The sequence below is a fragment of the Conger conger genome, chromosome 2, assembly GCF_963514075.1.
Source record: "Conger conger chromosome 2, fConCon1.1, whole genome shotgun sequence".
Taxonomy (NCBI): domain Eukaryota; kingdom Metazoa; phylum Chordata; class Actinopteri; order Anguilliformes; family Congridae; genus Conger; species Conger conger.
In genome coordinates, this window is record NC_083761.1 from 16,940,587 (window position 1) to 16,954,008 (window position 13,422).

Consider the following 13,422-nt stretch of genomic DNA (forward strand, 5'->3'; position numbering starts at 1 on the left):
ATAAAAGAAGACTGAAACAATTGCAAAAAGTATGACAGAGACGTTACACAGAAAAGGCATTCTGGGGCATACATCTTGTGACATCTTTCCAACAAGTAGGCCTATCATGTTTCCCTTTGAAAGATGTCGGGGAGGAGGCAGGGGGGTCGTAATGGTGAGCACCATGGCCTCCATTTACAAATATTTTTTGGAAAATAACATATCATGTTTTAACACAACATGTCCCTCGTGGGCCAGGCCAGGACCACTGGAGACTGGCTGATGGCGGTGTGGCCGATATGGGGTGTGGAGCAGCTGGAGGGCCCAGTGCGCCGTGGGGGCCAGTTCAGGCCGGGTATGGATCCTGGTGTAAGGGTCCAGTCCGGGGGGAGCCCCACGGGAGCCTGCCTTCTGTTTCGGGGAGAGGTCCCCTCCATTACCACACCTAATGGACACAGTGGCTCTCCGTGGGCCGACGGTCTGTCCCACGGGGCTACTGCGACCTCTGACCTTGGGCCTGCCTTTACCCTTGACTTCCCTTCCTTTAAATACACCCCGAATGCCGTTCATTTGACAGCACTCAAACTAAACAGGATTTAAAGCGCCGTCGTTTGTCACTGGCAATGAAACATTCATAAAGGAATTGCTGGCTCGTTCTTTTTAAAGAACTGCGAAAGTAAAGTTAGAGTTTGGCTTCTACTATATCTCTTACTAATGAGTACATTAACGTATACATTTTCTTACGACAATTAATGTGATTCTAAACTATAAAAAATGGCACTTGCCAGCATGACAGATGTATTTTTTTCCTCTGAATGCGAATTATGCAGTGCAGTCAGTATGTATTAGAACAGTTTCAGGAATATTTGTTCTTTAGGCCCTGTAGTGCAGCACATCGGATTTGAGGTACACACTGTTTGAGGGTATTTACGTCCATATGGGGTAATGCGTGTAGGAATAAACATCCATTTCATACCTAGTCCCCCTGCATTTTAGGGGACCAAAAGTAATTGGACGGTTGGTAAGAGGCAAAAGAACACACATATACTATTTATACGATTTACCCACAAACCTTGAGTGTCACAAGAAATAAAACTATATTTGAAAGCAATTATTGTAATGGAGCTTTGCTGTTCATCAGCAGTTTATCAACTAGGCGTTTTGTAAAAAAACTGACTGACTGATATGCGAGGTAGTATGTCAGATGGAGCTGGGCAATAATGCACACTTAGTTGTGCATTTAGCACCTTTAGTGGGAGATTATCTCAAAGAGCATAAATAAAAATAAAAAAATCAAACATGGCCGCCGGGTATATGTTAACTGGATCCAATTTGGGTGGCTGCCACCCTACCAAGAGAGAGAGCATCTGGCATATTTACTTCATTAGGTAAATCAATTAATTGCCTCCCTCTAAAATAAACAAAACAGAAATCCCAGGCACTAGCCTATTAAAACTGCGAGCGGGCTTGATAGGTGCTTTTAGACGCAACATTTACATGCAATTACCTTCTTATATAATTAAGCGCATTCGGTTAACGAGCATCTTGCGAGCGGACAGCATTGCTTACCGGGACGGGCACTTGGCGGCCCAGAACAGCGAGTGAGTAATTAGCGCTCGGCATGCCAATGTTAATGGAAGAGATCTGAAAAATCATCAATGCCAGGAAAGAGGGGAATTAAAGGTGGGGGTTGGTGGTGGTAGGGGAGGAAGGGGGGGGTGGGCTGGGGCAATTTGAGTGGAGACACACACTCGTACAACATCACATGACCTGGCCAGAAACGTCCAATCGGAGATCCTTCTCGCGCAGATCATTCCGATAAAACAGACCCGGCCGGGGTACACATGCAGAGATGCTAAAATGTGCACCTGAAATTGGCGCTCCTCAACTAAAATGTAATAGCCGGCCTGGCATTTCTGTAATGCATCCTTCACAAGCACTAGATTTTCGCATTAAACATTTGACTGCCAGTGTTTTATAAAGCCAGTGCAGAGGAGCATTTATTGAAAGATGTGATTCTCTCCCATTACCACGGAGTGCATCTGAGTCACAATGCCAGTTCTTATATCGAGATGGCACAAACAAAGGCATGTAGCCAGCCCGCAGCATAATGCATACGCCAGATAAAAACTGCCTTTTAAGTGCTTGTAAAAGTTTATAAAGCTGAAAAAGCTGAGAAATACAAGTAAGAGCAACGCAGCACTTGACTTGTGTAATAATAACACATGCTACTTTTCAAAATGGTACCGTCTACTGTAATTGGTGAATACATTTCAGACTATATGAGTTCACTACTCCTCAGCAGGGCAGGTTACAGAGGATTCTAATGCTCTCAAAATACCTCACACACATTCATGCACACACAGGCGCGCACACACACACACACACACACACAGTAATATAAGGATCCCCAAAACTTATAATAAAATGGTATTTTGTCACAGGACTTAAAAAACTGTTATTTTAAAAATAGTGAAGTTTGTCCCCGCTAATGTCCAACTGTCCTACAGTATATTCTTGCTGGCAATGTTCCAGTTTCCCTGACCAACCAGCCTGACAGTCTTCCCTCTGGGGAACATAGAAAACGACTACGAACTGATATGAGGTTACTCATGCACATCACCTTTTCTCTCCAAACACCTCTTGATCTAGATATAGTAGTCCTTTCCTTAAAGATAGGCGACTGACCTAAACAGCTCTCACTGCTGTTTCTCTGCTTTAAAAAGGGGCTAACTAGGTCTCAGTGCTTTTCTTGGACCCATTATTGAAATATAAATACGCTCACAACTGCACAGGTACCATAGGTTCAGTTCATCAAATGGATGCTACACTTCACAAAAAATGCGTGTGTTCCTATTCCATGAATTTAAAGCCGTTTAAACCCAGCTGGAATGAAACAGTCATGGTGCTATATTCTCCCTGCAAAGGTTGATATTAGAACTTTTTTGTTTTAATGTGTTTTTTAAGCAATCCTGCCCGCTGTAAGCCATTAAAGACATACACTTTCCACATTAGCACTGGATATATACTGAGCACTTCAGCAATACTCACATCAAAACAGGCCTTTACATAACTACCGCAGGGTTACCTGAACATAACAGTTCAGCAACACTGATACACTGGCTTATCTTCTTTTGATTAACTCAATCATGATTTGGACAGGTAGAAGCCTTTAACACAGTACATAAGCATGCAGGATTAAACGCTTTCGTGAAGTTCACCGGCTACCAGCACCTACCTCAGCCCTGCACACACCAGGCAGTCTAAAACCCAAACCCAAACACAGACTGCGGTACTTAACGCAGCACCACTTGACGAGAGGGACCCGACACATCATCCCGTGAGCCTTTGTCTATGTAGGTCACCCGGCTCCAGTCCCAAATTCGACTAGGCCTGTCCTGCACCAACTACGTAATACACGATACCGTCAAAGTGAGCAGCATTGTTCTGGAAATGCATGTCTGCCACCATCCCCGGGTAGAAAACATAATACAACTGGGCCAGCTGATTCAAAGGCTCATTTTGAACCGCTGCCAAGATTTCTACCCGGGTGATTGCAGCAGCTTATACATTGTAATTATGATGCAACTATGCAGGTCTGTAAGAATATCTGACTCCTTTGTTCTTCGCTTCCTATTGAGTCTAATAAACACTTACCAACTCTCCAAGGGCTTCAACTGAAGGAATGACAAAGTTTCCTTCCTGAACCTGATACCTACCCCAACAATACAAAAACACTCTATGCTCTAAAGACTAATTGGTGTTATTCACCTTTTTATCATACAGAAAGGGATATTCAAAATCTTAAGCATATTTTCAGTGCTTTTGAAGCTTGGAAACTTGAGTAAGAGAGGAGGGGGGGGGGGGGGGTGGCCATTTTGTTTATTATATGACCAGAAGCATTTGTATTTCTCAGAAAGAGAGTCATTTGATAAGGTAGCCTTTAAGGGAAATCAGGATATAAGTGCAGTTGGAACCGCTGGCAATGTTCGCGGACAACCCGTACAACCGTCACTGATACTCTCTCTGTGTGCTCCCCTGCACAGCTGTCTCCTGCCCACAACTGTGAAAAGTCTACACTATACCAAAGAAACAGAAATGCAGTTGAACATTTCTATTTAGCAATGTGATCTGTCTGGCCTGCTCACCAATAATACTTGACTGCAGTGCCATCTACTGGTCGGTAAGGAAAAGCTGGAACGAAGTACATCCCTCTGTGCCCTTTCACAACCACACAGGTGACACTACCACTGGAGCAACACCCATATTTTAGGATGGAAAATCAACCATATTTTCACCAACTAAAATAAACAATTGTGGCTATGATGTTTTGGACTAAGAGAGACATGTTTACAAAGGGCAAACTGTAGAAACGGTCATATGCATCCAGATTTCATTTTGAATTCAGATTTCAAATGTAATTCTTCATGGAGATTATGAATTCGGAAGAACACAGATATCCAAATAAAAGTCACTCAGGATTAGTGTCCCTAAAGTTCTTGCACATAGTGTTTCTAAACTGAATGTCCTTGCATTTCAAGCTGACCAAAATAGCTGGTAACACAATTAGCAAAGACATGTAACTCAGGAAGTATGTAACCAAGTCTGTGTGGAAAAAAAAAGAGGGTGATAACCATGTTTTGGCAATAGTATTTGGTAAGCATTGCAATTTGTAGTATCATTCTGTAGGGTCTACATACCATGTAATAGGTATGAATTTATGTGAAAAATATAATGTGATACAGTGCAATGCAATGATTTTTTTAATTGCAATGTTTAGCCAATTTACATATTTTTTCAATTAATGTTATTTTCTAATATTAACTCAACTTTTATGAAAACAGATGACACAAGGGGTTAACTCTGCACTACACTGGCTACCTAAAACCTGGCTATGGGCATTCATTTAATATTAAATTCATAAGGTTGTGCAAGTATACATAATGTAATCACATGCTTTTGATGTGCTGCAGTTACAAGCAAATCCTGATACACGGATTCCTGTAACAGGGACTAGAGTATTGGAACAGTAAGGAAATCACTGGTATTTGCACTCACAGATTATACAATTTCCGAGAAGAAATGAAGAGCGAACCCCATCAGTGGAAAAACATACCTCTATGGTAGCCAGCACTGCATCCCTTAAATACTGTATATTTACATGCGGGGTGAAATCAGACATGCTGTGAATGTGGAGGAGACGCACCAAACAGACACAGGCTGGGGTCCGCAAGGGAACGACAGATCTCCCTCACTCTCCGCAGGTCCGTGGCTGAGCGTCAGCCGAAAGGTAGGACACCGAATCAAACCGGGCGGCGATGAAAAATACCACGCTATTACGAACACCAAAACATGATGAAAATGGGTTTTCCCCTTCCTCCCCCCGCCCCCTCGAGGTGAAGTGCCCCAAGGTCTTTCATTTGCGCTCGGCTGTGCTCCCTGTATCTTTGCTCATTTTTCAGCTGTATTGCATTAAGTATTGATATTGATTTCTTGTAAATGGTGCCGAAATGGATGGCGCGCACTTTTTTGTTATTGTTCTGCGGGACTTGTAGGTAATTTATTACGGCTTCGATAAGGGCCTGTCCCTTGTCGCAGGGGCGCTGATTGAAAGTGCCAGCCTCACCAGCGATACATTCTTGGACATCCCTCATTTTCATGGGCAACTGCAAAATACGAAACGCACGCGGGGCTCGGGCAACACGCCGCGATAAACCAAAAAAGCAAACTTATCGGCCTTCTCCTGTCACCCTAACATGGGGAATTATTTCTGTTTCATTATTTATCATTATTTCTTTTTGCTTTTGTCCTGTGGTAGTTCTTCAATTGGAGCCTGTATAATACAACATCACGAATCGCTGCACTCCTTGAAAAACTCAAGTGGATTACAAGAGCACTGTCATTCAAGTCAATACTTCAGAATATCTAACAACATCTGCAAAAAAATTTACATTTTAATTGTATTTCTGTACTTTTGTGTATCCGTGTCTCCATAGGAGATTGAAGTATTTCAGTAAATGTATATTCATTGTTGTTCTCGTTTATGACTGAATATGTACTTATCTCCACATAATAAATAATGGTACTCAATATCAAGCAGTTGCAAGATGAGGAATAGAGTTTATTATGCAAAATCTCTAAAAGTTGACTGAAAAAGCCGACCCTCTTATTCTTTAAACATGAATACTGTTGAAACCCCTTTCCTTGAAACTTCATGGTATGCGACCACGCGTGCAGGCGTGCGTGACTGTGTGTGCCCGCGTGTTTTATTGCATTTGCTTGTCCGGGAATGTACATCTACTGACACGTTGCATCAATCACCTGAGAAATATGGGAGGTGAATCACAAAGGTGGAAGAGCCACACTTACTTGCGGTGTGTGCCCCAGCAGAGCCCAGAGTGAGCCTGTGGACAGGGCCTTGAGCTTGGAGAACTCCAGCTTGTCTGTCTCTTGCCGGTTGAGAGCGATGTGTTGGCAGCCCTGGTAGTCTCCCTTCAGCTGCTCACCACAGTGCAGTCTGACCAGATCCCACGTCCCCATCTTCTTCAGAACCTCCTTCAACTCTCCCAGCTGTCGGTACGACAGGTGACCTGCAACGTAAAAGCACACATAACTGAGTGGATGAAAAATAATAATACAATAAAATATTTTACAATTCAGCATAACTTTACTTATCCAGTTAACAGCTCTCAATCTGGCCAACGGCAAAAAAAAAAACCCAGTCTTTTTCAAGTGTTTAGCATACCCTTCAGGTGTACTTTTGAGTGAAGCAAAAAATCCTGAGCGATGGTTTTTGACTGTCATAGCTATTATCCTTCAAATGAGCATTAGCTGTGTTGAGTTCTGCTCTGACAGAGTGCGTCACATTGTTACTTTAGTCTGCAAATGATTGCATTACCAATTGTGGCCCTTGTTTTTTGGGGGGATAATTGAACATCTGACTTACATTTTCTTGTAGTGTCAATTCACATTATACGAAACACCACTATGTCTACTTTCAAGAGACAGTATCTGCACTCACCAGACAGCCATGATGGAGTCAGTGCGTCAGAGACCCAGGCCACATATCCCTCCTTAAAGGAGCGCAGGAACGCTTCCATGTCCCAATGAGATACCAGCTCCTTCCTCTTCCTCAGTCCGTCTTCCAGCTGGCAGTCCGGGGAGAGGAAGAGCACCCTCGGGAGGAAGAGTGTCTGAGGCACGGACACCCCACTGCATCTCATGTGGTTCCACAGTTTGGTTGTTTTGGTCTGGAGTGCACGACGGACAACCCTCATTTCAGAATATTCTGGATTACCTCCCGGAAGCAATATCCCCCTTGAAATATTCTTTCAAATTATGTGAAAAAGCTTTATCTACGTACACTTTTCTTCAAATATTTTGTGATAATATCACATAGGAATGTGTTGATTTCAGCAAACATGACCATTTCTTCTACATATTTGCCCTACAAAAGTCTGTTTTAAAAAGAGTTTTAGTCTTGCAAAGAGATGAAAAATCATATCTATTCCTCTCAAACAGAAAATATTAGCTTGTTTTAAGTTACTTTAACTTGCTTGACAAGTAAAATTTGGCATAAAGCAGCCGCCTGGCCTTGTTGTTCCCCTAGAGACGATGATTAGAGCAATCCAAATGTAGGGCCATGTAATGTGCTACCTCTGAATAAATCATCATTATGACTGAAAAAAGCACTCAGAGAATAATGCAGAACTATCAAAAATGTAAGTGGGCTAACAAAACTATTGCCCTGCAAATCTTGCCAGAGAAAATCCTGGGATGTAATGTAGGTAACTATACGATGTCTGGTCTACCACACAGAGATTGTATATTGGACATTTCCAAATGACATAAGGAGTTCCTTTTTAATGTATTTCCACAGTTGCTCCTTATAACGTATTAAAATATCCCTGTTTACCACACTACAATGAAAAAATCTAAATGCTTCATGTATGATAAATGCTTGAAAGCAAGTAGTTTGAGCAAAGTGCTCCAAGGTTTGACCTGATGAAAATGAACTGCAGTAACATACTGTAGCATTTGTGTCTTTGATTTGAATCATATGTTACATTACATGGTAAATGGTAAATGGTTGGTATGTTTATAGCACCTTTAACCCAAGCGCTGTACAATTGATGCTTCTCATTCACCCATTCATACTCACACTAGCACACCAACACAACAGTGATTGGCTGCCATGCAAGGCATGGCTACATTCACTTAGCAGATGCCAAAATGCTCAAATTCCTAATTCATAACATTGTGTAAAAATAAGCAACTGTTGTGACACTTACATTATTACAATCGATTAAATTATATTATTCATAAGTTGTAAATATTTAATGTATTAAATTATTGAAGCATTGAGAAGCACAGTCTTCACACAAATCTGTCAGTTACTCCATCTTGTCACTCTCTACATGAAAAAGGTAATACTGTACGCATCCTGAAACTCAAACTACATCCACAGGTTAGTTAGAAACCGATGCTCAAACAAACTGTGCCATGGGGAAAAGCCAGACCGCATGGTGCATGTGTCTGTGTGGTATGTGTCTGTGTGGTGACCTTACCGTGATAGCTTGAAGCGGGTCAGCCACCTGCTGGATGGAGGTGTTGGTAAAGTTTTGGTCTTCTTCTTTCTGCTGGAGCTGCCAATGTTGGTTGTGCGCTGACACCTCACCCCTCCAGCACTTAACATCAATGCAGAACACAGCACGGCCTGTGCATTGAAAGCAAAGAGGAGTTCAGGACACTGGAAATTCAACGGTACAGCCGCCCTTTTCCGTGTGCTCAACTTTTCTGTGTGCTCAAGCACGGAAATCAGAATAATAACCAACTTATACAGAGAATTACAGAAATTACCTCACACCATTTTGCCGTGAAGGAAAATTAATTTCTTTCATCACCTCAAGGCAGCCATTGGGTGCAGTAACCATTAATTATACCGGAAGATCAGATAAAATTAGGAATTTAACTTGGTCGGGCGTCCAGAATCACAAGCCATGCCCTTTGAATATGCTTGATTTAACATACCCTTTAAACGAAAAAAAGAATTGCAAAAGACGTCCAAATCTCAGCCAATGTCGAGCAAATTCTGGGATAACTTTTTCAAAGATTGAATTTAACATTCATTTCCAAATATCGCAATATGTTGCTGCAATCACTGCTGACCATATTGTGAAAACCAAAGTGTGAGAGGCTGGAATTTTCTTCAGGATAAAAACTGAGTTCATAAACAGTTTCCCCACATACATTTTAGGCTTTAATCCTTACAAAGGAAATATAAAACGCATAGATATGTTGCTTAAAGTCTGGCCCGAGCTTTGTGCTGCTCAGTAGAACTGACTGTTTTAATATGCATTCTCAATATGTAGCATATGTAAATAGTGCAACCACCATTGTTACAGTACCTGTAAGGATGACTAGGTTGATTTCATCTTTAGCAGTCTGATGCTGGACAGGAACCCGCAGGTTGCAGAAAAAATCTTCTTTTTTCAGTCCACCCACGTTTCTTTATAGTAATCAACATAAAAGAAGAAGTCATACAGTGTGTAACAGTTTACACTTGGCTACCACAACAATTTCCCTTCCTGGCAGGGATATCAATTAAACTAACAAGAAAATAAGGCAACTTCATAAATCTAAACTAAGCATGGCTATTTTGATTGGTATTTCGATGATTATGCACAGCCCCCCTACTTATAAGCATAATATCCCGTGTGATGTAACATGCCTCAACTGTGTTGTGATTTATACCTGACTTTGTCAAGAAATCCGTTAAAACTGTGCGATAACTGTTGGGTGTCATCGTCTTCTCTACTATACTCAGAGGGATCTGCAGTCAACTGAAACTGGACCAGTCTGCTTCCAAGCTGGAACATTTTGGTGAGATTCTGACGTCTTTCTGAAACAGTACAAACACATGGATTACTGAAAAATCCCTAAAATTTAAAATAACTGTATTTTACGATGTTGGACTTCTCAGAAAACCTGGCACAAATGAATGAATATATGAACGACAAAAGGAAAATTTAATTTACAAACCGTCTTTATATCTGCACATGTTTGTTTGTTTGTTTTGTTTTTTGGTGCGTCATTACTCTATACTGTTGTCATTGGGAACTAAAATTAGCTGGCCTGGTGAATACAGGAGTGGGGCCTGTGGAGTTTAAACCTGGATCGATTTGCTCTGTTTTTCATTGAAACCAATTACATTAAAGCAGTCTTTAAATAAAAATATTGTATCACATCCTTTCAATCTCCCTCAACACGAGAAAACGCGCGTTTGTATTTTACTGCTACTGATGTCGCTAACTAGTCAATGAAACAGAGTTTAGAAGACACTTCTCACGTCTTCGAAAACATAAATTTCGAACAAAGCACAAGAGCCTGACGATACGTTAGCCAGCTAACTCGCTAGCTAGCAAACAATACGAAGTCAATTGTCTCACTAACCTCTTATTGTAGCAAAGGGAGCTTCAATCAGCAATCTGACATGTCTCTGGTGTTAAAACTAAAACTGCGTTTACACTTGAATATGCAGTGGCCAACTCTGATGTGTAATCTTACCCAGGAACGCGATTTCACAATCTCCGTTCTTCCTCTAGCCCCTCTTAGGCATTCCTGGAAGATGTAAACAACAAGCCACGTGGAGCCTCCCCCTCCCCCTTTAGAACAGAAGTGACGCTGCGTGAATACGTCACCGGGCTTTTTTAGAATTCAACTGATACGTCGTTGCTATTAATTTCACTTCACCCTTGGTAGAGATTTCATTTATTGAAAGTGTACGTGTTGCTTTCCAATTGTGTTTCCCTGTCTACTGGATGGATACATAAACATAACAGTTTTTTTCTATCTGTAACTGTAACCTTTATCTTGGTGTTTATTAGCCAGATATACACAAACACATATAGGCCTACATATTAATGTCCCTGCCCAATAAGAAGGTTGCTCACTGCTATGTGCTGTTATATTTTTTTCCATTCACATCTTACACTGAGAGCAATACTGCAATAATTTACAAACTCTAAGAATTCTGTTGAGATCTAATGAAAAATATCTAATGCAATGGGCTGTTCAATATGCAATGTCATCAGGCATGTAGATTTTGAACAAAACCTTTTTTGGAGATGTTAAGTTTTTAATATATTGTACATTTATAATGTGCATTTATAATATGTATATGAATTATATGTAACATATGAAATATATTTTAATGATAGATTTTAGTTATGATAACGTGCATCCATATTATTGCATGCAGTACATTACATCATATTGCATGTATTGTTCCATATATATGTCATGTATATCAGCACATGGGCATACACAGAATATACTTTATTTTAATAATAATAATAATAATAATAATAATAATAATAATAATAATTATTATTATTATTATTATTATTATTATTATTATTAGTATTATTATTATTAGTAGTAGTAGTAGTAGTATTAATAATAATATTACTAATTACTATTACTTGACTCAACACCAACATCAACCTCACCGCACCCCCTTTTCCCCGACTCCAGTCTCAACCCACATTCTTGGGACGTTTCCTTGATGGATTCTTCTCCTGAACTGTTATTCCGATATACTGTATCATCCACCGTGTACTGCACACCTATATCCTAGGACAATGAAGTGTTACAGTGAGCCGAGATTTACAATTTTAGCTTGGCACGTGCCACTAATTCACTTTGACAGCCACGTCAGTTCCAGCTCTATAAATAATTGATACCCCGGACTGCAAGTGTAGCTACGGTTATTGCTCGAGATGTATGAACCGTGCCAGCATTATGGATGAATATTTGTTTGTAGTTTCTGCACACACACCCACGACAGCTCCCCTCTCTCATTTGCATGGGCACATTGAGATGCCTGGCAATGTAATGAGCGCAGGGGGGATGATGGATTGACTTTCCTTGCTGCCTCTGCAGCCTGGTAAATGCTTGATTACTTTGGAATGGATTAGTGTTAGATTATCCGGTTCAGGGGTTAACATGGGCACCTTTCTGTTCCTGCTGCCTGTGTAATCCTTCGTTGACAGCATGCCAGGCAGGCAGACAGGGGAGATGGGGCCTGGCTGTTTGTTGACAGATGCAGGGGCTGTTGATTACAACACAGCAGTACGTACGCTCTCTGCCAGCAAACTGGCCTCTCCAAGAGTCATCTGATTGCATGTGTTCCCACAGAGCCCAGGAGCCCAGGCACTTGCAGGAAGAACGGCATGTACTCTCTCTCTCTATCTCCCTCTCACTCTCTCTCTCTTTCTATCTCTCTCTCTCTCCCTCTCTCTCTCTCTCTTTCTATCTCCCTCTCTCTCTCCCTCTCCCTTTCTCTCTCCCTCTCTCTCTCTCTTTCTATCTCCCTCTCTCTCTCTCTCTCTCTCTCTCTCCCAAACTCTCTTTCTGCATATCAAATTAATTAAGGCCAGTGTGAAGTGGTAATTCAGCATGACACATCAGAATTCAGCCAGTGACTATAATCTAATTCTCTGTCTCCATTATCTGTTAATTATCAAGTTTTAACAATGTGAGCATCATTATGCTGCCCTCGTGAGCCGATGTATTCAATAATTATTGCTCATTAATTCAGTGTTTGCCATAGTGTTGGATTTGTCTCATCCCACATTATCAGTTCCCACATTGACAGTTCCAAAATAAATTGCTTTCAGATTTTTAAAACAAATGGCACCATAATTTAAAGTCCAATTAGCATGAAGTCTTGAAAAATGTAGGAGGAAACAGATTAGTTCCTTGTCAATTCGGACAGAATCCAGGAAAGTGGATTTTCATTTTTGTATGAAGGAAAAACGATAGGACATTGGCACTTTGTACGCTCAATACATTTTTATGTTCCTACTAGCTACCCCACATACCATTTTGGTCCTATGAAAATGACCAAAATATGCTACTACGTCTTGTTTTATTCATAATATCTTCATATCCATTGGTGGTAGAGACCTCAACCATAAGCACAAAATTAATAAAATATTGTATTTGCAGAAAAATTATGGTGCAAATCATTCTGGTGCACCAATCATATTGGTGCAAAAATGTGGGTTTGTTGTAAGGTTTGACACGTAGACATGTGCAATGACCTCAATAACCCACTTAGACAGCCTCGGCTTTGATAGGCCTGCTGCTGTGACCATCATGGCAGATAAAAAAGTTGTCAGACCTGTGAAGGCCTGCATTGCAACCCTTTCTCCATCCTGAGCTTGGGGAGCGAAAGCCCCCAACTCTATGCTCAGATTCATGTGAAAAGGAGACAAGCATTTGGGAATGAATATTAAAGTGTTCCGCCACAGCGTGACCCCAGAGTCATCAGGGTTCCAAGCCGACAGGGCATGAAGCACCACAATGTGTTTTGCTGATGTAATGGCCAAGAAATGTAGTGGACTCAATGGGGACTCAAAGGGGGGGGGCCAAGGGCCT

The 13,422-nt window shown here is 41.1% G+C and overlaps 1 protein-coding gene across 3 annotated transcripts in view; it reads right to left on the bottom strand.

Moving 5' to 3' along the window:
• The window catches only part of si:zfos-911d5.4 (uncharacterized), a 35,727-nt gene extending 25,092 nt beyond the window's left edge, over window positions 1-10,635 (bottom strand). For 2 of the 3 annotated variants that reach the window (XM_061232144.1, XM_061232146.1), the window contains exons 1-6: window positions 10,432-10,546; window positions 9,733-9,880; window positions 9,387-9,487; window positions 8,547-8,695; window positions 7,001-7,229; window positions 6,349-6,569 (exon numbers count right to left, since the gene is read on the bottom strand). In XM_061232144.1, the coding sequence (XP_061088128.1) occupies window positions 6,349-6,569; window positions 7,001-7,229; window positions 8,547-8,695; window positions 9,387-9,487; window positions 9,733-9,857 (825 nt within the window). In that variant the 5' untranslated portion in view covers window positions 9,858-9,880; window positions 10,432-10,546. Of the gene's footprint in view, window positions 1-6,348; window positions 6,570-7,000; window positions 7,230-8,546; window positions 8,696-9,386; window positions 9,488-9,732; window positions 9,881-10,431 lie in introns of all 3 variants that reach the window. The other variant, XM_061232145.1, reaches the window with a different exon arrangement.
• Between the last annotated feature and the right edge of the window lie 2,787 nt (window positions 10,636-13,422).